Source organism: Anas platyrhynchos, chromosome 6 (genome assembly GCF_047663525.1).
Source record: "Anas platyrhynchos isolate ZD024472 breed Pekin duck chromosome 6, IASCAAS_PekinDuck_T2T, whole genome shotgun sequence".
In the NCBI taxonomy this organism is placed as follows: Eukaryota; Metazoa; Chordata; class Aves; order Anseriformes; family Anatidae; genus Anas; species Anas platyrhynchos.
This window is the reverse complement of record NC_092592.1, coordinates 14,866,206-14,893,667: the sequence shown is the minus strand read 5'-3', so window position 1 is coordinate 14,893,667 and position 27,462 is coordinate 14,866,206. Positions and strand designations below refer to the sequence as shown.

The 27,462-nt window shown below is 42.4% G+C and overlaps 1 protein-coding gene and 1 long non-coding RNA gene across 10 annotated transcripts in view; one reads left to right on the top strand and one right to left on the bottom strand.

Moving 5' to 3' along the window:
• Positions 1 to 22,650, bottom strand: part of LOC140002724 (uncharacterized) — a 30,906-nt gene extending 8,256 nt beyond the window's left edge. The window contains exons 1-2 of the long non-coding RNA XR_011809999.1: positions 22,561 to 22,650; positions 3,980 to 4,034 (exon numbers count right to left, since the gene is read on the bottom strand). This is a non-coding gene — a long non-coding RNA (uncharacterized lncRNA). The remainder of the gene's footprint in view (positions 1 to 3,979; positions 4,035 to 22,560) is intronic.
• On the top strand, positions 471 to 25,601 carry SFTPA (pulmonary surfactant-associated protein A). 9 transcript variants are annotated; one of them, XM_072039489.1, is made up of 10 exons: positions 471 to 533; positions 1,425 to 1,502; positions 6,793 to 6,861; positions 7,642 to 7,772; positions 10,791 to 10,986; positions 11,638 to 11,715; positions 12,373 to 15,167; positions 15,819 to 15,880; positions 16,516 to 16,629; positions 24,934 to 25,601. In XM_072039489.1, exons 5-7 carry the CDS (start codon positions 10,839 to 10,841, stop codon positions 12,747 to 12,749), a joined length of 603 nt encoding a protein of 200 aa, XP_071895590.1. In that variant the 5' UTR covers positions 471 to 533; positions 1,425 to 1,502; positions 6,793 to 6,861; positions 7,642 to 7,772; positions 10,791 to 10,838; the 3' UTR covers positions 12,750 to 15,167; positions 15,819 to 15,880; positions 16,516 to 16,629; positions 24,934 to 25,601. The 9 variants fall into 9 exon arrangements, with proteins under 9 accessions (XP_071895590.1, XP_071895588.1, XP_071895593.1 ...); XM_072039487.1 differs by having other exon boundaries at positions 16,513 to 16,629; XM_072039492.1 differs by lacking the exon at positions 15,819 to 15,880 and having other exon boundaries at positions 7,642 to 7,766; positions 10,791 to 10,908; positions 16,228 to 16,629.
• Positions 25,602 to 27,462: the final 1,861 nt, after the last annotated feature.

The following is a 27,462-nucleotide window of genomic DNA, read 5'->3' as shown; positions in this document are numbered from 1 at the left end:
AGCTCCTGTCTCATCTGGGAGAAGAGGGGAAATGCAGTTTATCAATACCTAAACATAGAAATACAATAAGCAAACATTTAAACCTTTCTAGTTCATATAGCCTTTCCAGTGTTACACGTTACATAAGAGAAGCATAGAAGCCTTTTTTTTGTATAACTAAAATGTTATTCCGATATGTAATTTAAAATGTAAATCACAGGTGCCTAGTCTATTTCTATAGTATTCAAAGATGGTATGTGCAAAAGGAGTCTGGAGAGGCATATAAATTGCACTGGGTAACTTTATGTCTATATGGAAATATTTTCTCCAGGTGCATTACCCGGGCTAAAGTGCTAACAAAATAGTTCATACTCTCAAACTGCAATGTGTTACATTTAAGATCTATCGTATACTGAAATTCCCCAAATATGCACCCATTATATAAATTATGTGTATATAAGCATGCCTGTCTTTTCCAGAACCTATTCTTAGCCCAAAGTGGCCTTTTGGAAGAGAAAGGCTTCCTGAACCTCCACTGCCCACATGGCTGCAAGGTAAAATAAATATTTATTATTATCAAGTGAAAATGGCTGATCTCTATATAGTGTTTTGTCAGATAAATAACTCTCTCTGTTGGGTGAAACATTATTTTTTACTGGCTGTGAAGCCAGGTATGTAAGAGTTAGAACAGTGCAACTCAGGTGTAACATGTGCTATGCTTCTACATTCCCACTAGTTTTAGTTGTGAATAATGGGAACACCATCACAGAAGCATGTCAGTAATTTTGTACTACACGTAGGACCTTTGTTACCAGTGGAAATTTGTATGAAATAAGTATCTGCCTGTACTGTCAGTGCCCATCCTAAACAACCAGTGCTGGATGGACTCTGTGTTTCACTCCACCTATGTGGTAACCAACCTATATCTGCATTTACAGTTCCAATTAAAATAAGATCCTGCTGTAAATACACAAAACATCCATTCAGCAGAATAAAAAGGAAATGATATAGACTGAATTTTGTGTAAAGCCACAAGAACTGTTCCCTCTTAAAAATATCCCTGGTGCCTGTCCAGTATCAATTAAGAGAATGAAAAATTATCCCTGGCAAAACCATTGGCAAATACTTATGATGTGTACACTTTCATAGGCATGACACACATAAGACCTCAAACTGGATTTAGAAATGTATTTCATGTGTGGTTTTATTAGACCTTCTCTACACAGAAGTGAATATATGTGCATTTCAGAGGGTTTCTTTTCTTTGTTTAATGCATAATAGCCAAAAAGTGAAAAAATTATGGGAAAATATCTATTAGACCCCAGGCAATGTTAAAAGACATCAAGCACCAGCTAGTTTTAGAAAATAGCTAAAGCCAATTATTAGTTCCTATCAGCAGAACCTAGTTTTTCTTGCTTGTATAACTTCTATGTTTATGTGTGTAGGTCTACCTATCTCGCCTGACACTGAATTCAGCGATGTTTTAGAGAATTTCAGACAACGACTCTCCAGACTCGAAGGAGGTAATTTTTCCATGTTTACCTTTTCAGCTCTCAGCCATTTCCAAACATAGTGGGCAAAAGTAATTATAGAATCAAGACCTGTAGAACAGAAATCACACTTGAAAAATGGTCCTGTATTACAAAACTAGAACTCGCTGTGAGACACCATAGAGCTGTTCTAGGACTATTGCAGGGCCTGTGTTCATTTTTTGTAGTGCCACAAACTAATTTTTGGCTTCAGAGAGGGTGACTAGACCTAAACCTGAAAAGCCTTACTCCCACTATTGACAGCATAGAATAAGATCTACTTTGTCAATGTATTCTTTAAAACAATAATTGTGCAGATAGTCATCTATTAAGATTGTCCAGAATTAGTTGAATATACCTAGATGCTATTACAATGCTCAATAGAAATAGATGTCCAGTAAGTAACATAACGGTTGCTTGTGAAACAACCTGGAATAATACTTTGGATTTTACAAAGTCAAGCATGTTTCAATGGTAAGGCAAGATATACCCAAGTATACTGCAGTACCGAACATGAGATAAGAACCAAAGTACTTTCTTAGTAGGAGAATAAAACGCGGATTTCTCAGGAACACCTAATGATTATTTGTTTGGATTTGGTGTGTGTATATATATATATAAATACATATATATATATTACACATAATGTACATACACACATACACATATTGCAAATGATGTTGCACTTTCTGCATGGATTCATCGGAACTTGTCAGCCTTGTACCCTATTGCTAGCATTTATATCTTCAAGCAATGGAGTTTCCAGAGATGTTAGAAAAAGTTTTGAGTACTGAGTTTACAAAAGTAATGATAGTTTCTCTGTTTTTCTTGCTCAAATTTGAAACAAAATTGATCCTTTTAGGGAGTACACACAGCTAGTAGAGATGATACTGTACATAGCAACTATGAGTAGGATATCCTTGTCTCAGAGGAGACTATCTGTGGACAGAAGCAGCATAGCAATAAACTTATGGGACACCTATTGAACTGGGTAAACTCTGAAGACCTGTAATCCTCCTCTCACTCTCAGTCTTGCCCTCATCCATTCCCTCCTGCACTCCTCTTACAACTTTTAATTTCCTCTTCGTCATCCTGATTTCTCTGTCTGCGCTTTCTCAGTAATATGCCAGAGGGACCCAGAAAGCTAACCAGCTCTTTTTTGGGGGGGGTTTAGCGCTTACCTTGAAAGGGAAAATAGCAAAAGCTGGAGAGAAAATAATTGCCAGCAACGGGAAGAAAGCGGACTTTTCATCTGCCCTAGAGTCCTGTGAGAAGACTGGAGGAACTCTTGCAACTCCCATGAATAAGGAGGAGAACAGAGCTATTTTGGGGATTGTGGAGCAATATAACAGTTATGCCTATTTGGGCATTAAAGAGAATGAGACCTCTGGACAATTTGAGTATATGAATGGCACGCCTCTGAATTACACCAATTGGTACCAATATGAGCCTAATGGCAAAGGCACAGAAAAATGTGTAGAGATGTATACCAATGGGAACTGGAACGACAGGAAATGCAACCTCTATCGCCTCACAATCTGTGAATTTTAAGGAATGATGTTTCAGGCACCTGAGAGTATGGAGACAATAAAATGACCTAGGCCTCAGGTTTATGCAATTTCTGCAGTTGTTGCATGTCAGAAAAATCGGAAATGAATCATATTATGGTGTATTTTTATCCCTGAGAAAATCCCAAATGTAGAAGGTGATTAACATAATTAAAATGTGCCTAAGGGTATATGTTTCTCTCTGTTTGGGAGGAGCTCAAAAGTCCTTGGTCACAACAGACTGTCTCTGTGCACTGGGTCACTGTGAAGACTAGAGGAAAAATCCAAGGTTTGGCCTCAGATACTGGTTAAAAATTGTCCTGGGATTCACAGTGGAAGCATTTCTAAGTATTTATGAGTTTCTGTCCAAAAGGAGATGGACAGAGTCTGGAGTAATTAAGGTGTTGGGATTTGAGTGTCTGCTAGAATTATGGGGCTTGCAGTGATAGGTTTAGCAACCGCATTCAACTATCATTAAAAAAAAAAAAAAAAAAAAAAACAGTAACAGTGGCAGTTGCAAGTAATTTTCCTAGTTAAATGAGAACCTATGAAACACTGATAATCATTGCCTTTGTTCTACGTAAACATATAATATGTTTATAAAATACTAAAGAGTTTATTTAGTGCTTAAATATCACATTCTCTCATGAAACAATAACCACTGCAGAAGGCTGCCTGTCCATCTCCAAAACCACTGACAAAGCATACACTACATGTATATCAGGGGTGGAGGTAAGAGTGGAAGTTCAATCAAGGCAAAAGAAAAACTAGTTCTCTGCTGAAAGCACAAAGTCAGACTAAGACCCAAAACCCCTAAGATCCAGAACAGCCTTTTCAGAAAGTATTTCCACTGCCACTCAGTTTGAGTAGTAGGTTTGGACAGTAAAAACCCAGCAAAAGACCAAGAGTAGCAAAGTGTCTTACCTCGCAGTGGGGAAGTCCTGGGCTCATTCTCATTGTGGGCTCATTTTCTCTCAACCTGAGTGAGGAAAGAATGTACTGAAATTAAAATGCATGCATAAACATGTATACTTTATATTCCTCTTTTCCTTCTCCTCCTCCCCCACAACTTGCTCTGTGCAGGCAGACAGTCTGAACCCAGACTTGACTGTGGGCATTGTCATCTCTTGTCCCTAGCCTGACCAGGGGAAGAAATGGGATCTATCCATGCGGTCATTTCAAGCCCTGTGGAGTAGAAAAGCTTTAAGATGTTCAGTCACAGAAGATGAGGGGATACTTTTGGCAGCAGATGGTTCACAGTCAGCATCACATGCAAGACCTCAGCCAATCTGAAAATGGGCAGGGTTGTGGAAAAGGGAAAAGTATGCCCAGTAGCAAGCTGGATAGATTTCAAAGTCTGAAACTACTTTACACAATAGCCTCATTGGAAACCTATGACCGTAATACCATTTCCACCAAAATTTTCAAACAGGAAGGGAATAGATCATGCCACAACAAAAATTCTGACTCTCAGGTTACCTTGAGAAAAGGTAAGACTAAAGTAATACCGTTTAATGTTCCTAGGTTTGACTCTGACAGAGAATTTTTTTTCTCTGGTTTGCATCTGCCAGAGAAATTTTTAAGGTTAACCTAAAGCTACTTCTACCTCTGGAATGGTAATAATTAATATTGTAACAAGTAAACCTTGTTGATAAGCTGTGTATTTCAAACATAAAGGTTTTTTGTGAAAGCGAGAGGAATAAATGGCATAAAGCAGCATCATGTTGTAGAAACACAAAAATAAAAATCACTCTGCTAAAAAGCTAAGTTAATATCTGAAACAAATGCACAAATTAATACACGTAAATCCCCAACTATCTATAGAGCATCCTATTCCTTTGGTTAATCAGTGAATTATTCACATCATATTTATGATTACATTATGACCATAAAAGGTTCTTACTGAAAGCATTAATATGTAAAATATTACAAATGACTTACCTATCATAGTATATCATCTCTTGGTAAACGGATTTATACCTCAAGACACTTAAATGCTTGGTATGCAGTCAAAAAAAACAACACTTTTTTGTTGTGTCAAGAGCTAAGTTTTACTACATCAAAAAGCAAAGCATCCAAGCTAGGTCACCAAGTACAATTTATTTCTGCCTAAGCTGTTAGTATTAGAAAAACCCAACCAAACACAGGCATGGTGTGTAAAAATGAAAACTTGTCATCAAGTCAAAGAACTGCTAGGCAGCACTTGCATGTAGACAGCTTACTCCAAGAACAGAAACAATTGAGGTAAGCAAACTACAAGTTTCAGTTATTGTCATGAAAATATCTCTCCCTATAATGTCATACTCAGTTCTTCTCATTGAATACGCCATCCTTCCTCCTATGCTATTCTGAGGCGGCCCTCCTTTTTCTGCACCCAAAGTCTCAACTTATTTATTGCTCATGTGTAAATCTGAAGATATCAAGGAAACACCTGCTAGTATCCTGTCTTCTTGTTAAACAGTGAAGTCCATGTTCTTTGGCATGGACAGCTATCTCCTAGCAACCTCTGAAAATACATAATCCAGTGTTGTCCACCTTGCCCAGAAGAAATAATTCCCCGATAAAAGCCATATTCTACAGATATAGTCATAAATCATTATTATCTCATGGGATTCATGTGTAGTAATTAAAAGTCTGGTGAAGCTATAGCAATTTTTAACTAACTACCGGTGTACATAGTCAGGAGATTAAATGAGTGGCATGTTCTAATCTGCAGAAAAGCATCCCCAAACTGTTTTGTTCCTATAGCTAGCGTTTTGTGCATGAGTGTGTAACCATATCAATTTAAACTCTCCAATAACATTTAAAATGTTATCAGTCAGTCTCTTTGTGTTTTTTATTTTATTTTTTTTAAAGTGGTCTTTTTTTTTGTGAGAGATCCAACTGTCTCGTTAACACGTAGTAATAGAAAAAGTTGTTGGTGTTTAATGAAGAGAGAGGAGGCTGGGCAAAAGGATGAATGCAACAAATTGTCCCTGTTCATTACTGTCTCAGTGGTACATAGTGAGGAGACACAGAAATTCCAAGTTAGTCCTTGGTATTTTTAAGTCTTCTAGTGGTGTGTGTTGTGTTTTTTTGTTTGTTTGTTTTGTTGTTTTTTTTTTTTCCTGTATTAGTTTGAGCCTTTATTATTTGTAATAACAGATAAGCAATCTAACAGTAGGATCTCACAAATCAGAATTGTTTCAGAAACTTTGCAAATGTTATAAAATCAGATTGTGAAAGGTCACAAAATTTCAGTGTCTTCTGAAGCAAGATGGTTGTGTATCAGATGATAATAGGTTTCCTGCAGTTGTTATTAATTACAGTATGTAAGTAAGTAACATATGGGGGGGTTGTCTGGCCATAAAAATGATGGGTATTGGTTTCAGAGGGGATCTCAGGTCTAGAGCGATATCCTGTTATAACTGTGGAATGCAATAGATGCTTTATCTTAGAAATATTATTACCTCCCTACTCCCCCAGAAATCTCTACTGTGTGTAAAGAAATTGACCCTAGATTACAGCAAATAAGCATGTTTTAAAGGATTCCTGATTTCTCTGGAAAAGGCGATGAAAACAAGTCCTGTTGAGCATCAGAAAATTGAGCTCAAATGAGACTTTACGAGTGTGGTAAATGCCAGGACACAACGTAGGGAGGTAGGGCTACCTTATATTTTAAAAACTGAGACTGGTACCTCCCTTACACTTTCTGTTTTTTTTACGTTTAATTATATTATTCCTCTGTTCTTTTCTAGGAGACCATACGTAGTGGAAAAACACCAGTACCTAATGGTGCAATATCCTACCAGTGCTACAAATACAAGGTAAATGGTAATCATACATTTTACATCTATTTACAAGTGTTCCTTAGAACAGCAAGCATAAGCAGGAGAAGTATTTGCTGCCAGGATATGCTAGCCGGTTTTGCAACCAAACTGAAAAGAGGTGGAAAGGCTAATGGCCCTTCTACAACTCTTATGAACTGGAGGAAAACAATGGTCCTGAGTGCATTGTGTAATGGTGTAACACACATGTTTATTTAGACCCTGAAGAGAGCCAGAGTGCAAGTAAATTTCAGTATCTGAAGTCGAAGTCTAATATTTAAAAATGCATTAACCTACAGTTACACAAACAGGCCTGGCTGTAAAGCATGATCAATACAGGATGCTTGGAAACTAGAGTAGCACCTTTCCAAAAAGATAAGGGGACTTGGATTGGAGGTGAAGTGCCTGTTAGGAAACTGGAGTTTGGTGGCAGTTGGCTTAAGGGTGGTAAGGCAGGTGTGATGCCAGGGTGAAACCTTGAACGAAACCTTCACCCATATCTTCCCTGGTGCCCCAGGTGCCAAGAGCACTGTAACCCTTGACGTTTCAGTGTTTGCGGTTATGGTCATAAGGACAGTAGCGAACAAATGAACAGTCTTCTGCAGATAATGGTGGACAACCGCTGAACATATGGCAAAGCAGTTTCAACTAGTTCAGAAACCTGAGGTCTCGTTCTCGCTCTCATTAGAAAGCTATTTTGCTAGTGGGAACCATAGAGGAGATAATGTTTTGCTTTCTACCTGTTATAAACGCACAACTATCTCTGCCTCTGTTTCTCAGCTGAGCTGCACAAAGTGACAGACTGGAGACACCCAGTGACCTCCACTTGGATCCTCCACACGTGACTTGGGTCAGCAGAGCAAGATGGTGGTTGCATTTACAAGCACTGATCATGCTGTCTAGAGGTAAAGGTAAGACTTTCTGCTCTAAAATGCTGCTTGTAAATGCAACAAAACACCGGGTTGAAGGTTGTCCTCTCAGGTGTTCACATGTAGCTGAAATCTTTGCTCCAGGGTTTTAAAGCTCAGCAAGAATAGCCTCAGATCTCCTCTAAGAAGCTCTGCCAGACACCCGCACTGGGAAGGGAGATGCTGGGGCCCACAAGCGCTGTGCTCTTCCTGTTACTCACAGGCATAAGGGGGCAGTCTGACAAGGACACATGGAAAAGGACACGCAGAAACTGCAGGACCAGGTGGTAGTGAGATAGGAGTGCAGCAGCAGCAGAGCACAGCAAAAGAGCCAGGTAGAGAGAAAATATATATGAAAACATGGTTGGAACCATTCAAATATAAGGCGAGAGACTTTAAGGTTGTTTATGTTATGACTAGCTCCATGAAGGAAATATATATACACACACAGCTTTCAGGAGGTTAAACATATAGAAGAAATGCTAACAAAGAGGCCCATGGAAGGAACATGCATCCACATTCATAACCTCAAAGTCATCTCCAGTGTCTGTATTTCTCAATGCAGCTAAGAAAGATGTGTTGACAGACCTCTGTCCACAGCATTATTTTATTATTTTTTTTACCTACCTACATTGTGTAACACTAAGCTGTTATTCTCGTTAATGTGCTTCGCTAGCACTGGTATTTTAAAGCCTCCTAGCAATAGAGGTAGAAACACTGAGGAAAAGGTCTCAATAATCAAAACTTATTTGTCATCAGTGAGGCCCATAGCAGTGAACCTGGCAGAATTTGAGAATAAATAAAGTAGCTTATAAATTATAGGTTACAAGGTATGGTAATTATGAAGAATATTACAGTATTCTATTAAGCATTAACAAGTGCAGTTAAAATGTAAAGTTTCTAAAGTATTGTAGCTTGCTCCATCATATTAAAATGCTGATGGAAAGTGAGAGGAGAAAAGTTTACAACCTATCAAATCCACATCGGTCCTTCTGGGAAGGAAGTGTGCAAAGAGACTTCAGTTTCCCAGGCCATCACTCAGCACATGAAACTCAGTAGAGGAGGCCAAGCCTCCTGCCCTTCTCATACCTGTCCAACCCAGTTTCTGCCAGATCCAGCTGAAGTTCTGAAGCCATTCCCAGCACGGATGCAAATACCCAAGTTTTGCCAGTGTCTTTTGCTAGAGCTTATCTGGACCCCATGTAATTGCCTCACAATCTGTTTGTTTCAGGAAATAATTAGAAAACCTCAGCAAAAAGAATGTTAAGAGGACCAAGTCAAACACTCAAAAGTCAAAACCTCAAATTGTAGCATGAAAATTTAAGCAAAGGTTACTCATGCAAATTCAATGTGTCCCTCCTCTATTTGACTACATACAACTGGTATTGCCTATTTATTTTTCACAGGAGTGGTGCCTTTTCCAGGGCACTTGAGAAGCAATGCAGGGAATTAATCAGGCCTCTGTGGGTATGACACCAATAGCCAAGGACCCCACCGTAGCTGCTGAGGTAACATCCTGCAAGGGTGCAGGGTACAGGATACCTACAGAGGCAATCTAGGCTTGCCTCAAAGCAGTAGCATCTAAGGCCAGTATGAGTACCGCTCACATTCCTTGTCCAACCCCAAAGCACCCATTCCTCAGCCGACCTAGCTAGTAGCCTTCACGCAACATCAGGATGCTGTCCAGACATAAGGATGCTGTGATCCCACCTAGTTATTTGAACTGGAACACAGCCTGAAACTCCATGCCTGCAAGTCCCAGTTAGATGGAAACAACTCACAGCTGAAAGTAACTCAGAAATGCATGGCAACAGTTTCCATTTCAGCCAGGCTCCATGCCTTGAGGCCTCTGTAATTACAGGACTGATACAGGGCAGCTCTTTCCTCACTCAAAGGTCATTTTGCTGTTGGACAAAACTATGACTTACTTACATTGTACAGTAGAATTGTTATTTGTAATATATAAACCTCCCCTAGAGTAATCTGTAGGTTATTTAAGTCTGTGATGTACTATTGTCTTCTGGCTTTGTTGCTGATGTGTGATTCTACGTAGTTACAAGTTTTCAGTAACTACAGGCAGAGGACCTGTCATGATGAAGAAAGTGACAGCATTGTAGGGGTGTTCCTGATGAATATTACGCCTCAGGGAAACTCATTAGTTTGGCATATCGTAACCAACATTTACAAGGTAACATTTGCACAGCAATTCTGTGGAAATATCAAGTATTTCAAGTAAGTACTGAGAAAGTGCTTGTTGCACTCCAATTTTTCTACCACGCGGAAGTGTTTCTACAAGTCAAGAAAGAACACTCAAAGTTATTACTCACATTTCAAGTGTCCACCTCTTGAAGAAAACCCCCTATCAATCAATCAAGTTAAAGGTCATGAAATTTCTATTCATGTGCAAATTCATATCATATTACACACTCTTGGTATTTCCCATAGATAAGATGAATCTCAAGTTACACACCCTATAAATTAGACTAGGTAACGTGCCTTTCCTATTTCTGACAGGAGCTGACAGGTAAGTTGAACATCCCTAAAGAGGTTTCTCTTTGAAATGTGTTTAATTCTCTCAAACTGGTCACAAACTTCTGCAGTTTAGATATGTGCATCTCAACAGGTTTGTTTAAATGTTAGCACGTTGTGACAAAGGGTAGCTCCTGCAGTGAAGATACTTTAACAGGTCAATATTAATAATAGTTTCCCTCCTAAATTGATAAAGAGTGTTGCGGTTTGCCCTAACCTGTTTTTTTTCCTTACTACAGCATATGTCTGTTGCTCCCCTGTAAGATTAACACTGGAGCTGTAGCTTGGTCCAGGGGGAAAATGACATATGATAGTATCTGCTGTATGAAAATGGCTTGTGAGGGACAAGTTTGTTCACTGTTGTCATTCATTACCTCCTAGGTAACTTAGCTTTGCAGCTGTCAATCTCAGTCATTTCATTGAGCATATCTTAGGAGAAACTTCAAATCCAGACAAAGGTCTGAAACACCTTTTTTTTTTTTTTTTGACCAGGACTCTACATAGGAGAGTAAACCAGACTTTTATATTTGGCTTCGAATAATGCTGTCACCACAGATGTTCCACAGACTCCTAGCAGTGGCTCTTTTCCTGCTCCCCGGCAGCACTCAAGGTAACCCAGCATACAAGTTCCCGGTGCCTGGCTTCAGGATCTCACCTGAAAAGGGAATAGCTCAAGGCTTTATATCAGGTACCCGCAGTTACCAGCTCCTTTTGTATTTACATGTACTGCTGTGTAACATCTTTATGCCTCATAAACCGAGTGTTATGCTGTGTGTATTGAAGTAGGTTCTACGTGATGAAAAATAATCAGATCTTTATTAGTGTCCTGCACGAAGCAAGAAAGATGTTCAAAACGGCCCTGCCTAAAGACTCAGAGGCTCAGTTCATATCAGGAAAAGGTTATATTGCTTTCCATAGCACAGGGCACAAAAAACTTGGTGCCAGGTGTGAGGGTGGAAATGTGAGTAAGTGCCTGAGGAGCCTGAGCAATACTGTCTGCAGGCGCAAAGTAGCATGAATAAAAATAAAACCTACCGGGCAAGTGCCAGTCTTTTGCCTGCACCGTCTCAAACATTTGTAGAGTAGATACTAACCCAGACTATTAATTCACATTTTCCAGCATTTCTCCTCCACAAGATGATGCCAAGAATTTGTTTGGTATAGTAAAAAAAAAAAAATTATTACTGTTTGAAATAACTCCCTATTTAAAACACAGCTATGAACTAACAGGTCAAATTGCAATAAGTAATATTAGTTTCACACAATTATCTATGCCTTATCCTAAAAGCCAACATTTAAACCGCGAACTGAAGTGCATAATCTCTGATTTTGTTTTTAGGCTTCAAATCACTTCCTGGCAAAGAAACGGGAGATGTGATCCTTCAGATAGAAGATCGGATTTCCAAACTTGAAAGAGGCAAGTTATCTACCTTTATTTACAGCCGTAGCGTGAATAGGGGGCATAAGGAAAATGAGCAACAAAACGGCCTCTCGGGAAAAGGCAGAATTTTCAGAGTTTTCATTACATTTATGTTGTGTGTGCTGGCAGATAGAGATAACTGACAAACTGGGGGCAGGGGGCATTAGTTTTCTGTAACAAGGGGGAGATGCCTTGCTAACAGGCCTGAAGTATGGCAGCAAACAAATCCAACTGTGACTAAAAGCTCCGCCTATGCGAAAGTGCCCCATGGGCATCTGTCATGTCCCTAATAGAAGCTGAATGCCAAAGAAAAAAATCAAAGCATTTACAAGCAGATCATATCTGAGATCCTACTTGCCCAAGGACTGACAACTATCTCTGTATTCTGCAAGCCATCACAAAGGGCATGTGCAGCAGGAGTAGACTCAGAGGGAATAATAGCGTACCTTATCTAAATGCAAAGATATGGCTTTTGGGGGTTGTCTCTTTTCTCCATGTGTAATCTGTGATTTTAAGCTTTCCTGTCCCTTAATTGGTTCTGGGTTTACCTTAAAATTATGGAGGAAAGCAGGCAGTGGGAATTACAATTGGCAGCAAACTAACTGCAAAGCAATGCACAAAGGAAAGATTAACAGCTTCCACCTGTTCTTGCAGTCCTCCACTTGAAAGAAATAATAACAGCATCTGAAGGAAAAATATTTGCTACCAACGGGAAAACGGCTGATTTCCACACCACAGTGAAAACATGTGAAGAGGCTGGGGGGTCTATTGCTACTCCAAGGAACACAGGCGAGAACGATGCCATTCTGTACTTCGTGAAGCAGTTCAATAGGTACGCCTACCTAGGGATAAAGGAATCTCTAATTCCAGGCAAATTCCAGTTCCTGGATGGTGCTGAACCGAGCTATACCAACTGGCATTCAAACGAGCCTTCAGGCAAAGGGGAAGAGGAGTGTGTGGAGATGTACACCGATGGCACTTGGAATAACAAAAAGTGCAACCAGAATCGCCTTATTGTCTGCCAGTTCTAGCACTTCCTCCTGCTGCTGCCTGGCAGAGTCCCTGGAGTTGTATCTCCCATCCCTTGCGTCTTGATGTGTAGCTAGTGAACTAAGATAAAAGCCAAAATAAATAAGTAAATAAATAAATAAATAAAAGTCACTTTCCCAGCCTGATCTGGCTTTTGAACTAATACCATCCATGAAGAGACTCTTAATGAGAGCAGGGACCATTTTGTCTGGTCTCTTACTGAAGGTCCAATGCTACTGACTCTCTGTACAAGGGTTCCTACGCTCTTGTCAACTGCTGACTTTTCACAAGAGAAAAAAGTAGATTTCTTGAGCACATACCTAAAGTGACTCGCAGCTACAAAGGCTTTCAATCCCCCTGTAACCACAAGCCTTAAAGTTGTATTGTGATCCCCATAGTTCCCAGATTTCCCTCACCAAACCCACCCTTGCAGACAGCTGCTACCACAGCTGTTGCTCAGCCTGCGTTTCTCCAGGCCTCTTCACCTGCAGCAGATTCCTTGAAAGAAGAAGTAAACAGTGCTGCTAGGCAGACACAGGGCTATCAGCTCAAGGGGGTCTCACCCATCCTAATGTTTTCCATGGGAAAGCTTTAGAACCAGCAGTCTTTAATCCTCTATATGAGGATTAAGAACAGTGGCCAGAAGCCACTTGCTTGAGCACCTCTAGCAATTCCTAATGCCTTTCCTGACAGTGTTAGCAGGACAAGACGACCAACATCTCATGCTACGTGGGACAAGGTGGGGAAGAAAACACACAGGAGCCAAGATGATACAGTGCCCATGGAGTTTGGTGAGATCAGCAGAGCCAGGGGAAGGTCAAGCTATTTAAGCCAAAACATGGATGGAGTCAGATACCCACCCCTGGTTTCTAGGCACCCCTGGCAGTTTCAGAGCTGCGTAAATCTTGTGCAGCATTTCCCTGGGGCCAGGTCTGGTGAACGTGGGTTTCAGAGGCCACCTGTATTCTGTGCTCTTTGTAGAAGCCACTCAGAGTTAATCCCCTCCAGTGCAAGCTAAATGATTGTTTAAAACAAAGCTTTTATAATAGCCTTACTGCTGAGGTCCAAGCACCTCAAAGTTGGGCATTCCCATGAGCAGAGAAGAGCTGGGCAGTACAATGGAAGCACCCAGAGATGGCTATGACTTTTTTTCCTTCCTCCTGGGCAGTTGACTGCAGCAGAGCTTAGAGACCATAGGCTTGGCATAAGCTCCAGAGACATGGTGCAAAGGCTGGCTGACCATTAAGGCATACCTCCATACACACCAGGCCGAACACCTCGCTATCAGCTGCACCCACTCACAAGAGCTTTCCTAGTCCCAGCACAGTCAGAGGGAGCCAACCATGCAGGCCTAGAGCCAGACCGGCTCCTCATTCCCCCTGGGTGAGAGGGAGACCAAACTGTCAACATATAAAGGTAAGCGGGGGGAGGAAGGCAAGACCACAGCCAGTGCTAATGCTGGGGGCAGAGAGGGGGCTGCCTGCAGCCCCATAGCCGTGCACATCCCTGCACTTCCAGAGCAGCAACTGGCTGTGCATGGTAATACTGAGCCGGTGTAAGTGCAGGTACTGGAGTATTTGGGTACACATTCTCACCACTTGCTCTATGGAAAGGTACCGATCTTCCTGGCTTCAGTTCAGCGCTTCGCTTGCTGTCATGGCCTGCAAAGCAGTCATGCTGCTATTCTCTGCAAACCAAGCAATTTATCTTACAGGTATTTACTTTGGACGAGAAACACTACAGGACCAATGTCAGGCCAAGACACCTTTCTGCCTGGATAATTTGCTGTCTGCAGGTGGTTTGCATCAACAAGGTACCCAATTATTCACTGTGGTAATACTCAGACTGCTCATCAAAACAATGCATATGAAATAGGACTGCTCTCCTGTTGCTGGAATGGTAAAAGTATCCAAACCTATAAAAAGAAGTGTTTTCAGAGCACAGTCCTCCATTTATGCAACACACCCATCTAGCATGCAATAAGAATCACAAGCTGCTAACTAGAGTACTGTTTCTGGGCATCACAATCACAACCTAAAATACCAAATCCTTTCATATTAGGTCTAGGTAGACTATTATGTAGCTTCGCTAACCGAGGTCAAAATAGATATGTGAAGGGAAAACGAGGAACCAACAGTTCGCAGGCACTGTTTCACTTTCAAACTATACTCTTACTCAGAAATGTTTTACAGTTTACCAGTAACTGTATGCACCCACCAGCTCACCCGCCCACAGCCTTCAGCCTTGCGTGACTCCTGTTGCGAAACCACCTCTGCCACAAGCACTAGGAAACAGGAGCACAGGCATCACCTCGTACAGTAGTTTTCCACTCGTCGTATTTCGATACAGGTTAGGAAGCTTACAGCGAGTAACACCAGCCTGAGAATGAGGTTCGACCCCCACTGACAGTAAAAGATAAGGTAAGGTTTTATTTTATGTCGCCTCGCTTGGAAACCTAGGCCTCAGTATCAGAACATCTCCTTGCTTATCTGCAGGGGTTACAGAATCATGCCAAAGGCAGAACAAATTAAAAGTATGTAAAAGAAAATGGGTGTCTAGGGAACACATGCCATGGCAGAAACGTGTGCCCAATATTTGGGTATGTTTGCCTCACAGACTCCCAGGGAGAGGGTAAGGTATTTAGCGTTACCCTGCAGCTACAGATGCTTACGCTGTCCAGTCACTCTAGCTGTGGTTCCAGATGAGGATGTAAAACCTCAACCAAAGGAAGTATTGTGCCTCAATTCAGTCCCTCCAGCAACCCTGCCAACAGCAGACGGGTCTGGAACCAGTAAGCCTGACCTGAAAAGCCAATCAGTCTGGCATTTGACACCTATGTCATTTATTTCCAAAATCTGACTGAGAGGGCAGCAGAGAATCCTCTGTAAAAGGTGCTGTAAAAAGACGGGACGCCCAAGGCTAGAGCAGTACCTCAGTATTACCTTCTGAAACCTTTACGAAAATATTTTAAAAACCTATTCTGCTTGATTATAACCATGAACACCAGCTGCGCCTTACATGACTGTATGAGTGTGCTTTCAAGCCAAACTAATGTGCCTCAAATATCTCAGCCAGGGGAGAGTACCACTTCCAGAGGCAATGCTCACAACGCTGCAGCACTGAGTAGAGAGAGGTAAGAGGGTCAGTTGTTAGCAACTGTGCAAGGCCACCCCCACACCAGTGAAGAGTAGAGCCTGAACTGCATAGCAAAACCCCTGATGGGGTTTCCATGAGCTTCCTACTCCCTGTAATAGATAACACAGCCGTGATTTGTCAAATACTTAAAGGTAAGCTCATAAGTAGCAAATGTCGAGCCAAACTACAGTGTTGGGAGTCAGGTGGCTCAACCCCCTGAACATGCAACAACCCTAGGGGTGTCAGCCTTCATACTCTGAAGGCTATCCATGCTCTCAGGTAATAACTCAGCCTCTGACTGGCTGTCAACAGAACAGTGACTTTGAGAAATTATGATTTTTACAGAGAATGCCCAAGGTGGTTTCTGGGCAGAAAAAGAGCCATCACCAATCACCTCCAAGTGACTGTCTGCTAAAGCAGCTCAAGGACATGTGACCAAGCAGGGTGTTATTTTACCGGTCCCAAGCAAACCATAGTCAATGCAGAAATGCCTCACCCTTAGCTTTGAAAAGGATTGTGCCACTTTAAGAACCAGCAAGCGGGAGGCGGTGCAGGCACTGCTGTACAAACAAGTACCTGTGCACCACCGCACACCTCAGCTCAGGGGCCTGCCACCCTCACGATCCCCAGCAGGTCCAGCACGGCTCCAGCGCCCACCCAGGCTGCCTGACAAGAGGATGGAAGCCCGGGCAAACCTACTCAATTTCATCGGTGAGACTTGCAACACACCGCGGGGACACTAACAAGGTAAGAGTGGATGGAAAGGAGCGAAATTCTTACAGGAGCACTCATGTGTTGCTCCATCTGCATCACACCTCAGGGATAGTTAGAACTTATTTCCCATAGTCAAAATGTAAAGTTTCTGTTCATGTATTTAATGTTAAGCTCACTACCATCAAAAGAGTCAGTTTGCTAAACAGGTGATTACGCTAGCAAGCGCACTGCATAAGGCAAGGCTTTATTTTCCTTTTAAAGTTAGCAGACCAGGAGCTTGCAAGAGTCTGTCCAAAAGCATTTAAACAGTTGTGGACAGGCAATGCGTGTGTGGCATACAGGCGTATGTAGCCCTCTGCAGTGCTGTTAAGAGTGAAAAAACTAACAAACCTGCCAGGAACTAAGACAACAAAAATACCTTGCTAGGTGAAATATGGGGGAAAAAAATAGAACTTGCATGTCCAAAGCAAGTCGTGCACATTTATTTTAAATGGCAGGGAGTCTGCTGTTTCATTTTAACTTTCAGTTTAGGTAGCTGCCTCTGTGAAAAATAAGATGAAAGGTACTACAACTTAAGGCACCAGCAGCCAAATACCCATGTTCTGAGCTGCTTTGGTGTTATTAAATGAGCTCTGTCTTCATGATGTTTAAGATTACATAAACTAGATTAGAGATCGGTAGCCAAACCTCTCGGTAAGATTTTTTTTCTACTAAATGTGTCTTTTGAGAATTTACTCACAGTGCTAGATTGGTTTTAGTTTAATCAATCAGACAACATTACAGCTTGCTGTAGAAAGATTGAAATCCTTGTAAAACTGAACGCTGAAGTAGGTGTTGTAAGTAGCACTTTATGCAGTTGTTACTTGTAGAGGTGAATCTGCACTGCAAGCCAAATCAGAGAGTTTTCTTAAAATTTTATGATTCAGTGCATTTGCAGAGCACTCGTGGTTTGAAAGCGTAGGACCTTTAGGGATGAGTGCAGTTTGATCTTTCAGGTGTTATAGAGGTCAAATGTGGCCCTTTCTCCAAGCTGCTAAACTGATTGATTTAATTTCTGGATTTTTCAGGAGCTTTAAGTGGCACTTTTACAGTGATAGGTTTCCTGACCGTCACCCTCATTTCTAGTTTATCAGCATGCAAGAACCTCAGGTTTCAGAACCTTTCACATTCCTACTCTTTGCTACCTCTGGCCTCAGGTCAGGAAAGCAGCATACGGGTTCACCTTTCTGCAGTCACACAGTGTCGCAAGGCAGACTAGGGACACTGCAGCAGTGACGGCCTCTCCAAAAAATTGAGTGGCCATGTCAAATCTTTAAATGTCGATAGGATGCTGGCAGCTATGGTCAAGAAGCAGCGCACAGTAATACTTATTTGCTCCACTTGAAGTGCAAAGGGTTTGATCAGAGAGTGAGGAGAGCAGCAAGCAGAACAAGGTCATCATTGAGGGTTCAGCCCTTTTGACCTGTTGTTCCATTAAAACAAGGGCTTGCCGAGGTGTTCACATATGCAAAACAGGAAGCCTTCTGCAGCTACAGCTGTGCCAAAGCAACAGTTAACCCATGAATCTAGCTAGGTAGCACGCACATCTAGGTGGTAAAACCCCTCCCGCAAGGAGCTGGAGGCCCTGTGCACACAAAACCGGAAACACAATACCAGATATGTGGTTTTATCTGATATTCTGAATCGGTGTACTGTAGCAGGACTGCCAGCATGATAAAATAGCCAAAATGTAGGTGAAAGGAAATAACTAATATTGGGTCTTTAACATTTCATCTATCTTTTTGCTTAGTACTGTCAGTCGTGTTTTTACCTGCTGTTTGATGGTGGTTATCTCTGACAAGAAGGCAGACCAGGAGTTGAGCACTGCAGAGGTAGGGTTTGCTCTGTGTGCTTGCACAAAGTGGAGTGTGACCAAGGTATTCCCAAAAGCTGTCATGCAACCACACTCTTTGTAGACATTCTCTTTTTACTGTCTGCTCTGGTTTTAGTTTGTTTCCATATCAATGAAAATCCAAGCTTACACACCGTAGGAACATGCTCATTTGGGTAGGGAAGGAAACTGGAGGGATAGATCCTCGCGTAGTAGTGAACAGTGCAATAGGTGCCTAGAGTCTTTATGGAAAACTTGTGGCTGATGGGTCGATCTGAAGGCCACAGTCCTTGATGCAGCCAGGTCTTCACAAGTAACAATAGGGTAGAACCCCAGTGCTACTGCCTTGAGTTTCCAGTAACACTAGAAAGAGGAGCCCTAGAGCAGGCCACCCTGCACAAAATTAAACACTGAGTCCACCCATGTGGACATTAGTCGAAGGTCTAATTTCCTTGCTGTGCTCCCATAAATACTTGGTCACACAAGCCTCCATGCAAGTGTCAGGCCAAGGCATGGTCATGCCTGCCCTACAAATATTTATCAACAAGGGTTGTACTCTGGAAAAGGAGCACCGAGTAGCTCACTAGTCAGGAATTTCTGTTGTTGCAAGCACCGAGATGCCCCCCACCTGAGGTTATTTACCTGCAGCAATCATGTAAGGGTCACAGGATTTACAGAGAACAGGTTCTTTCTGAAACCCTCTAACTAGGTGCCTACACCTGAAATACTGTGTTAGGGAAGATGAGAAACTACAGCCTTTCTGTTAGAAACAAAGATGAGAAAAGGCAAATAGCCCTTGTCCACAGTCTTCCTCATGTCCAACAGTTGTTTATTCAGACGCTTTTAGGGCAACACTGAAAGCTAAAGCTACCAAAGAGAAAAACCTGATAGAAACAAGGGAATGTAACTCGATGTGCTCGTATGAAACAGGCCCTGTAGACCTCAACCCATTCGGCCTTTTGGTGGCTGCACTGTACTTTACAAGGCTCCCGAAAAGAGTTTAAAACTTGCTCTCTGTGTACCTAGAGGTTGGTCAGCAGCAGTAGACATGTGACCCTTCCAAGTAGAGAGAAAAAAAATATTGCAGAACAGCCAGGTATTCTGAGGTTTGGAGGAGGAAGAGTTATATAAATAGATATTTTTGATGCCAATTCAGGTACCAGATCATCTTTCCACCACAGGCAAAGCATCTTCAGAGGACCCACAACTGAGAGCAAGGCGCAGACTGGGAGGCCACCACCTCCCTCAAGCATCTCGTTCAGAGACCCTCTCTTGTTACAGTGACCCCACGAGCTTACGAGGGCTATGTGAAAGCTTTAACAATAGGTCTGTAGGTAGCAAACCAGCCCTTTTTTGTACAGCAGTGTTGAAATCCTCACCATTTGGCCTCCTCACACTGGGGAGGAGTAACTTGCCATACCACCCCAGGTATGATAGGCAGATAAGAACATTTGGATTTTCTTTTTTTTTTTTGAGAGCTAGGACTAGCAAAGGTAATCATGAGTAACTTGGAGAAAAATGCAAGATGAGCAGAGGAAAAATAGCTATTTTTAAGCACAGGTTCAGTGCAGCTGAAATCAAAGATAACGCTCTATATACAGCAATGCCCACAGCAGGCAGGACAAGCAGTCTTTTAAATAGTTTCAGCAGGTGGGGAAAGATGGCAGAGTAGTTGCAAGGTAGAGGCCTTTACTCTTCCTCAGAGTGAGTAAATTTGGGGGAAAATCTAGCGCATTCCTCAGTGTAAAACTCATGTAGTGTAGACACCAGATGTGATATGTTTACTGATGAGGATTTTAGTTGTCACAGAGCTTGCACAGCTCCAGTGTCTGTATTTTTTCTGAAAGAGACTCAGCAGCACTTTTATATTTCTAGAGCAATGGCTTGGTTGACCATCAGTATTTTATTTTTTTTTTCATTCAACCCCTCCTGTAATCAAACCTGAGAGGTTTAGAAAGTTAGTAGGGTTACCAGCTGTTTGGGAAGATTACTGAAGCACACAGTGCATGTGCCTCAAGTACAGACAATGAGACAAACACCTCATTATCTCAGCAGCAGCTCCAGATCTTACGCAGCCTCACAGAACAAAACAGGCCAGCTGACACCGACAGGCAACACTCAGGAAGGTCAAGGCCTCCAGCCTCAGTGACTGCTAATTGCCCAGCAATGCAGTTTGACAGACCTATTTTTCCAGACTATGTGCATCTGGGACATGTTCCAGTCATAAAAGTAACTTATTTACAATGCATCTTACTGAAAGGTATGTAAAAGAGCAATACTCATGGTAAGCATTTCCCACTCATCATATAGGGGGAGTCAGGAACAGTTCCTCACACATTGAGTCCTCAAAAGACTAAAGGGGTGAAGGTGCAATTGCCTCTGCCATATCATCCTCACCACCACGTCCTGCCTGCAGAGCATTTTCGTTCCTCAGAAAGGCCAACTAAAGCTGGCCCCTCCCAGCGTGTTTTCTCCCACAGTCTTGTGTAGGGTTTTGTCTGACCTTCGCATTACTGCAACACAGCAACCATATCCAAGCAACCTATCCAGGCAAGACAAGGTCATCTGCACCGAGGGAAGAAGCAGAGGGTGCCTTCCTCTGGCGCTTCTACCGCCAACGTGCTGAAGTACCCCTCATCCTGTTGTCTCAGTAGAGATAGAGAGCAGAGCCTGCCTTCATTCTCAGCATCTAGGATGCCATCTCTTTCCCACACAATGTGATATAATCCAACTGAAGATTACTGAAAGGTGGTTTTCTGCCAGTTTAACTGGTGTGACCTCCTCAAACAGGCAGCATTCAAGGAAAGGGGTGGTCTCTCCACTCTCATCACCTGTAGCCTGCTGTGTGAGGCCCACCGGGTACTCTATCTGGATGTTATCTCTCAGACATCTGCTGATGAGGGATTAGAATCACAGAAAAAGGGGGCTGGGGTTTCCTATGCAAACAGCAACGGAGTAGTAGCCTGTCTAACAGAAGAACTGGAAGAGGGGAACAAGGAAGAGTGAAAGAAGCATCAGGAATCAAAAAGAAACCTAGAGATGGAAACAGAAGCAGCAAGACAGACAGGAAAAGCCTGAGGGACAAAAAGAGAGACCACAAGGTCAGAAATGAAGGTATTTAAAGAACTAATAGATGGACAAGGACAACTGGATGGAGGACAGAATGCCCAACTCTGATACTACCCATGCAGCTTGGTGTCAGGAACAAAGCAGTACAGGGCAGCTCCCCACGCAGCCCTTCTCCCACAACTGCCTCCCCTGCAGTGAGCAGCCTCACACACATGCTTACCCTCACACACCCACAGAGGGAAGAAGAAAAAAATGTCACCCTATAGGAAAGGTGAGGGCATCACAGGGGAACAAGCCTGGCAAGCAGCATTCCAGAGCCATCCTCCCACAGGCGCGTGCCTGGCCGGAGGGGAGGCCTCGCACATGCCTCAGGTGCTGAGCTAGGGGAGCTTCACCCATACCCTCCAGCACATTCTCCAGTTTGTCGGAGCAGGCAGTAGTCGGAGGTGTAAAACCTAACATGAGCTTTCAAAGGCCAAAGTTTCTGGAAACGTCTCGGTAGTGCTGCAAGGCAGGCAGAGCCACAGCAGGGTCTAGAAGGAGACCAGGCTTTCTGCTAAGCCTCTTACTCTCCCTCCAGAAAAGATGGATCTGGCACCTCAAATGGAAAGGCTGTAGGTACAAAGGTGTTGACACCAGAGAGCAAAGGTGTGACACAGAGTAGCAGAGTCCTGCATGGTTAGCAATGCAACAAAGCTCCAGCTAGAGTCTGCCTAGCAGGCTGCTAGCCTTTGTTAGGGAGTATCATCACAGAAACAAGCCCTGCAGGGTGTGGTACTATAAACCTGATGCCTCTCCTCACAGACCTCTGTATAGAGGTCCTACCTGTGGATGATTTTAATGCTTTAAAGTCAGGTACAGAAGTGTTGGCAGCATGTTTGGTTCCAAAGAGACATTTTTTGCTACATCTTCCAAATAAACATATTCCTCAGTGTCGCTTATGTCTTACACCTCCCGTATGTATCAGGATTTATTGACCAAAACACCCCCACCCATATCCCCACTGTGAGTAGCCAAAGATAAACCTTGGATGTCCTGCAGAGAAGGCCAGGCTGCGGGCTGCACCACCATCCCTCAGGAAACCTCCTCACAGGCAGCACGGGCAGGGGGCTCTGGGAAAGGCCTGCCCCTTCCCAACCACCCCTTTTAAATGCGTCACGGCCCTCAGGTGTGTGGGCTGGTGCTGAGGTGCTGCAGGCAGCCCTCGGTGAACTAGGGCACACCTGTAAGCAGTCCTTTCTCCTTGCCTCAAAACAAATGTGATTGATTAAACCCCTTCCTAACCGCTCTGCTTCTCTCACCTGCTGTATGGTACTGCAGTCATGAGGCAGTAGCTGTGCTTCTGCTCTGGAAGTACCTGCCACAGCCTGACTGCCAAACCTCCTCACGTGGTCAATCAAAAGCATTTCAAACAAACAAGAAGGAATTTCATACAGATCTAATGGTTTCATTAAAAGTTAGCCCCATGGTAACGTACTAGGAGGTATTTCTAATAGCTTACAATATATTGCATTGCATATCTAATAGGAGTATTATCTATCAATCAGAGAAAAGTAATAGTTAGGGGGTTTGTTATTCCTACCCTAATATCCGCCCTATAGTCATTATCGATATAAATACAAATATAATATATAAAATATATAGTATATATGATACATATAAACATATAAAAAATAAATATAAAAATATATAATGACTGTATATATAAAGATATATATAATATATAATTTATAGAAATACCACCTGGTACATTACCATGGGACTAACTAAATAATAAATAACGTAAATATTCTTTGTTAGATACCATTCCTGATATCTACATTATACAGTATACAATATAAATCCCATATATTACATTACTATATGTATTATGTATTATAGGTTTTACTATATGTATGCATTATTTATATTAGAAATTACACTATTTATTACATATTTATATATTTATATTTCATTTTATTAAAATATATCTGCAGTCATCCATAACACACACCATTCTTTACTGAGCATCTTGATGCCAGTTGGAACCAATCCATCTGTGAGCCAGTCTTTACTGCAGAGAAACACAGTCTGCCTCCCACCTCCTGTCCCTGTCCTTCTCCTCAGACACTTTGCCGGCTCTACTCACTAACATCAGGTTCTGTTGCCTGCTTGGTGGGCAACGTATTTATTAGATAACTACGGAAAAGTGACTAGCACTACTAATTTTCCGGAGCAGTAACATCTTTATTCTGCTAACTGCGGTCCGTCTGGGGAAGATGTTCCCCTCCTCCATCCCGTGACACACTTTTACTTTCCCCCTCGCATGCTGATGAGAAAACGCACAAACAAAGCTGGTGCTCCACTCTGAGAAGTGACATTAGGAACTAGATTCAGAAGTCCTATACCTGACATTTCTATAATGCCATCCAGCCCTGCCATTGTTTGCCCACTCGACACATCATGACTCTGACTTCACACCTCTGTTTCATATTCCTTTGCTAGTGTTATAAATGGCTCAGGATTCAAATTAGGATTAAATAAAAAATAGGATTTATTAAAAGAATATAAAGGAATAGAGGTAAGCAAACAGCGCTGGGTGCACCGGGAGTCTCCGCTCTACCTGGACGCACACCAGTTACATCAAGCAGCTGATTTTTATGCTCCTAGACTAATACATATTCATTACTACTTCTAAAAAAAATAGATTATTATAATTAGCTTCCGGGGTCCAGTCCCTCCTACTGGAGCATGCGCATCAGTCTCCTCTGGGGGTCTCTAGAGGTCTTTCATGCTGAAGGCTTGTAGTCTTCCTCTCACCTTTGTACTCACTCGGCACAATTCCAAGTTTATAGAACACTTTCTGCAGTCTTTTCTCCCAACCGTCCTTCAGCTTCTTTTTCCTTCCTCTTAATCTCTTGGCCCCCTGGCCAGATACCAAGGATCCACATAGTATCCCATAACAGTCACTAGTTATTATCAGTTGTTCTGAAACTCCCAGACATCAAACGCAAACAGCTTTCTTATTTGACGCTTCATGAGTAATTAAAACATTCTTCCCCAGCCATTCACAGACACATCTATAGCAGTGTTAAGTTAATCTCGAAGAAGACAGGAAAAAAGACTGTAACTGTTAGAAATAGAAGTCCGGAATAACAAAAGCAAACAGGTTCATAAATTTAAGGAGTGTTTTCTGAAGATGTGATAAATTGACTAGAATGAGGGGGAGACTGGGACACACTGCATCTGTGGTTCAAGAACTAAATTGCCAGTGCAGGGCCCAGAGGCAAACAGGATTCAAACAGAATTGTTCTTAATGGACACGAATTGTTAACACATTCCTCACAGCTAGGTACTACAAACACATCTATGCCGTCATATTTGAAAGCAAGTAATGCAGTGTGTTTTTTCCTTTACAGCTTCCAACTCTGGACATGGAGGAAACGGTGATGAAAACCATCCTTGCGCCATGGCAAATACTGCTGGTCATTTCTGCTACGGTACTGACCATGACCTTCCTTATGGTCCTGCCCCCCGCAGCACTGGTGATCTGGAGAATGCGGCGTCTGCCTCAGATCTCGCTGCAAGGCCATGTGTGAGCCAGCCATGCATCCCTTTATAGGATGCATCACAACTATGAGATTTCACAGGACTGGCTACTGCCTAGGATCTATCCCACAGTGACGCTTTTCCCAATCCATTGCTGCTAGGTACGTTCCTGTCAAAAGAGGATGTGCAGCAATTTGTCTTCCTTTCCTACAGTTTCCAGCACTTTGCCTCCCATTTCCTGGTCAACATTCCAATTGCTATTGGTCACTTGGCTCCTACATTTACATCTTCTCGTGCATTATAATGGACTGAAAACAGGACTGACAGAGAGGCAGGCACAATTCAGATTTGTACTCCCTGTACTTACAGCAGTAAAGCCTGCCTCTCTTCAGTTATGTGTTAATTATTGCCAAAGCTTTTGACTGAGACAACTGACAAGTTGTGGCCATATCAAGAGCGAGCACTGTGGTCTGGGCTGTGGGATTTGTAGTTTGTTTGTACTGTGACACCTAAAAAACAGACAATGGTTCAACACATACGTATCGTGTGCTTCCTTTGTCTGATCTGTAAACTTACTTTCTGTGTTTCATTTCATTTCTGTTTCCCTTTCCTTCCTTCACTATGAGTTTCCTTCTCTTTGCTACATCCTGTATCAGAACACAAAGCCCTCCCCATCCAGGGGCTGGGGCGGGAGCAGGAGCAGGAGGCAAAGCCCATTGCTCAGACATGCCTGCCCAGACGGCAACTTGCAGTTAATGCAAACAAAGAGCAACTGTTTGCCTGAATTACATTAAGCACATTTACACTGGGAAGTAACGTGATTAACCTCACTTCAGTTTTCTACTGTGTCCTTTACGCTTGTTGGTTCAACAGCCCTTTCCCATATATTCGTAATAACTTGGATGGTGGGAATAGAACAAAACAGCCTCTCAGCAAGATTATAACATACTTAATTTTCAGCTTTATTTCCATTTCATGCCATATCAACTTGGAGCCTTCCAGCCTCTTTCTTCCACATTACATGAAGCCCATTACTAGTATTTCTGATGCACCTATTTCAGTTTCTGTTACTTGACATGAGAAATGGGCTTGGTTTGCTCATGAAATCTAATGCTGTGCTTCTTTTCTTCTGTCAGATGGTTTGGAAAAAGTCACTGGAATATCTTGATATACCTCAAGGAAAAATACTTCCAGTACCAATAGAAAACCTGTACTGGAAACCTCTTGGTGCTTCTGATAGCTATTGCATTTCAGTATCGGCTGATAATGAATTGGCTGCAAATGGAAGACTCAAGGCCATTATAACTTCATGTTTGTCCATGATTTCTTTGCCATACATAAACAAACTTGCCCATGATTGGAAACCATTTGTTTTCCTTTTACTCTACTCCACTTTTCTCACCAACACAGTGACTACTTACATTACTGCCTTACAGTTCTTACACAGGCAACGCAGTCAAGTCATACCTTCATTGGTGTACTTGCTATGTTAATAAACAGTCATATGACTGGCTGGTTCTGGGCCCAAAGGCAACAGATTTATTTATTTTTTTCTTTGCTTGTCATAACTGGATTCCAAACACAAAAGGCAGCGCGTAATTTTCCTTACATACTGTTATATCTCCAAATCCTTTACCTGACTATTGAGGTAAAGGTCTCTTACACTTCATGTGCAGTGTTACCTCTGTATCTGAGAGATTCACAGGATTGCGGAAAAGGTAGAGAGGAGACAGAAAACACAAACAGTCTGAGATGTCTTCAGATCCACAGCTTCAGTGTTTGCTCAACAGAGGAAAACTCAAACAAAACCCCAGGCTTTGCTTCCACTGCAAACCAAGCAAGCAATACCTAGGCTTTCTGTTTAGATTTCATCATAATTCACATACACGTCTGCTACGTAGCAACAGCTCCACAAATACACTGGATTGCCAGTGCTGTGTTGTCTTGGCCTTCACTCACCCTACATGCCAGACAGCCAACAACCAGCGTTTGCTGCTCTTTCTGCTTCCTACTCTCTGGCTTCGGGTTTCCAGTGTAAACATGAGCACAGGGGGTATACAAGGCGGTGTAAGAGAGGGAGAGCTCATAGAAGCAAGGGGATAGGAGAAGGTACAAGAGTTTCCCTATTTCCTGGAAAGATTCAATGACAACACAACATCACTTGGATCTTTGTTCATCAAGTGGGGGGATATTGTGGAGGGTGACTAGTCAGAGGCTGCGGTAATCTTGTGCTAGTGCCAGCAGCTGCCCCGGCACTACTGTGCTGACACCAGAGCATCGGAGCCAGTCAGCCCTGCACTCAGTCCACAGCCCTAGAGCTCTACCCTCTATACAGCCTGTCCCAACCATACTACCAGCCAGACCTCATCTGCTTTTGTATTGCTCCTCTGAAGGTAGGC

Excerpts from the sequence above, each read along its gene's own strand:
- SFTPA (XM_072039485.1), top strand. The coding sequence starts at position 10,839 with ATGCTGTCACCACAGATGTTCCACAGACTCCTAGCAGTGGCTCTTTTC. Across the intron at positions 10,987-11,637 it reads AGCTCAAGGCTTTATATCAG|GCTTCAAATCACTTCCTGGC; the intron begins GTACCCGCAGTT and ends TTTTGTTTTTAG. Across the intron at positions 11,716-12,372 it reads GATTTCCAAACTTGAAAGAG|TCCTCCACTTGAAAGAAATA; the intron begins GCAAGTTATCTA and ends CTGTTCTTGCAG.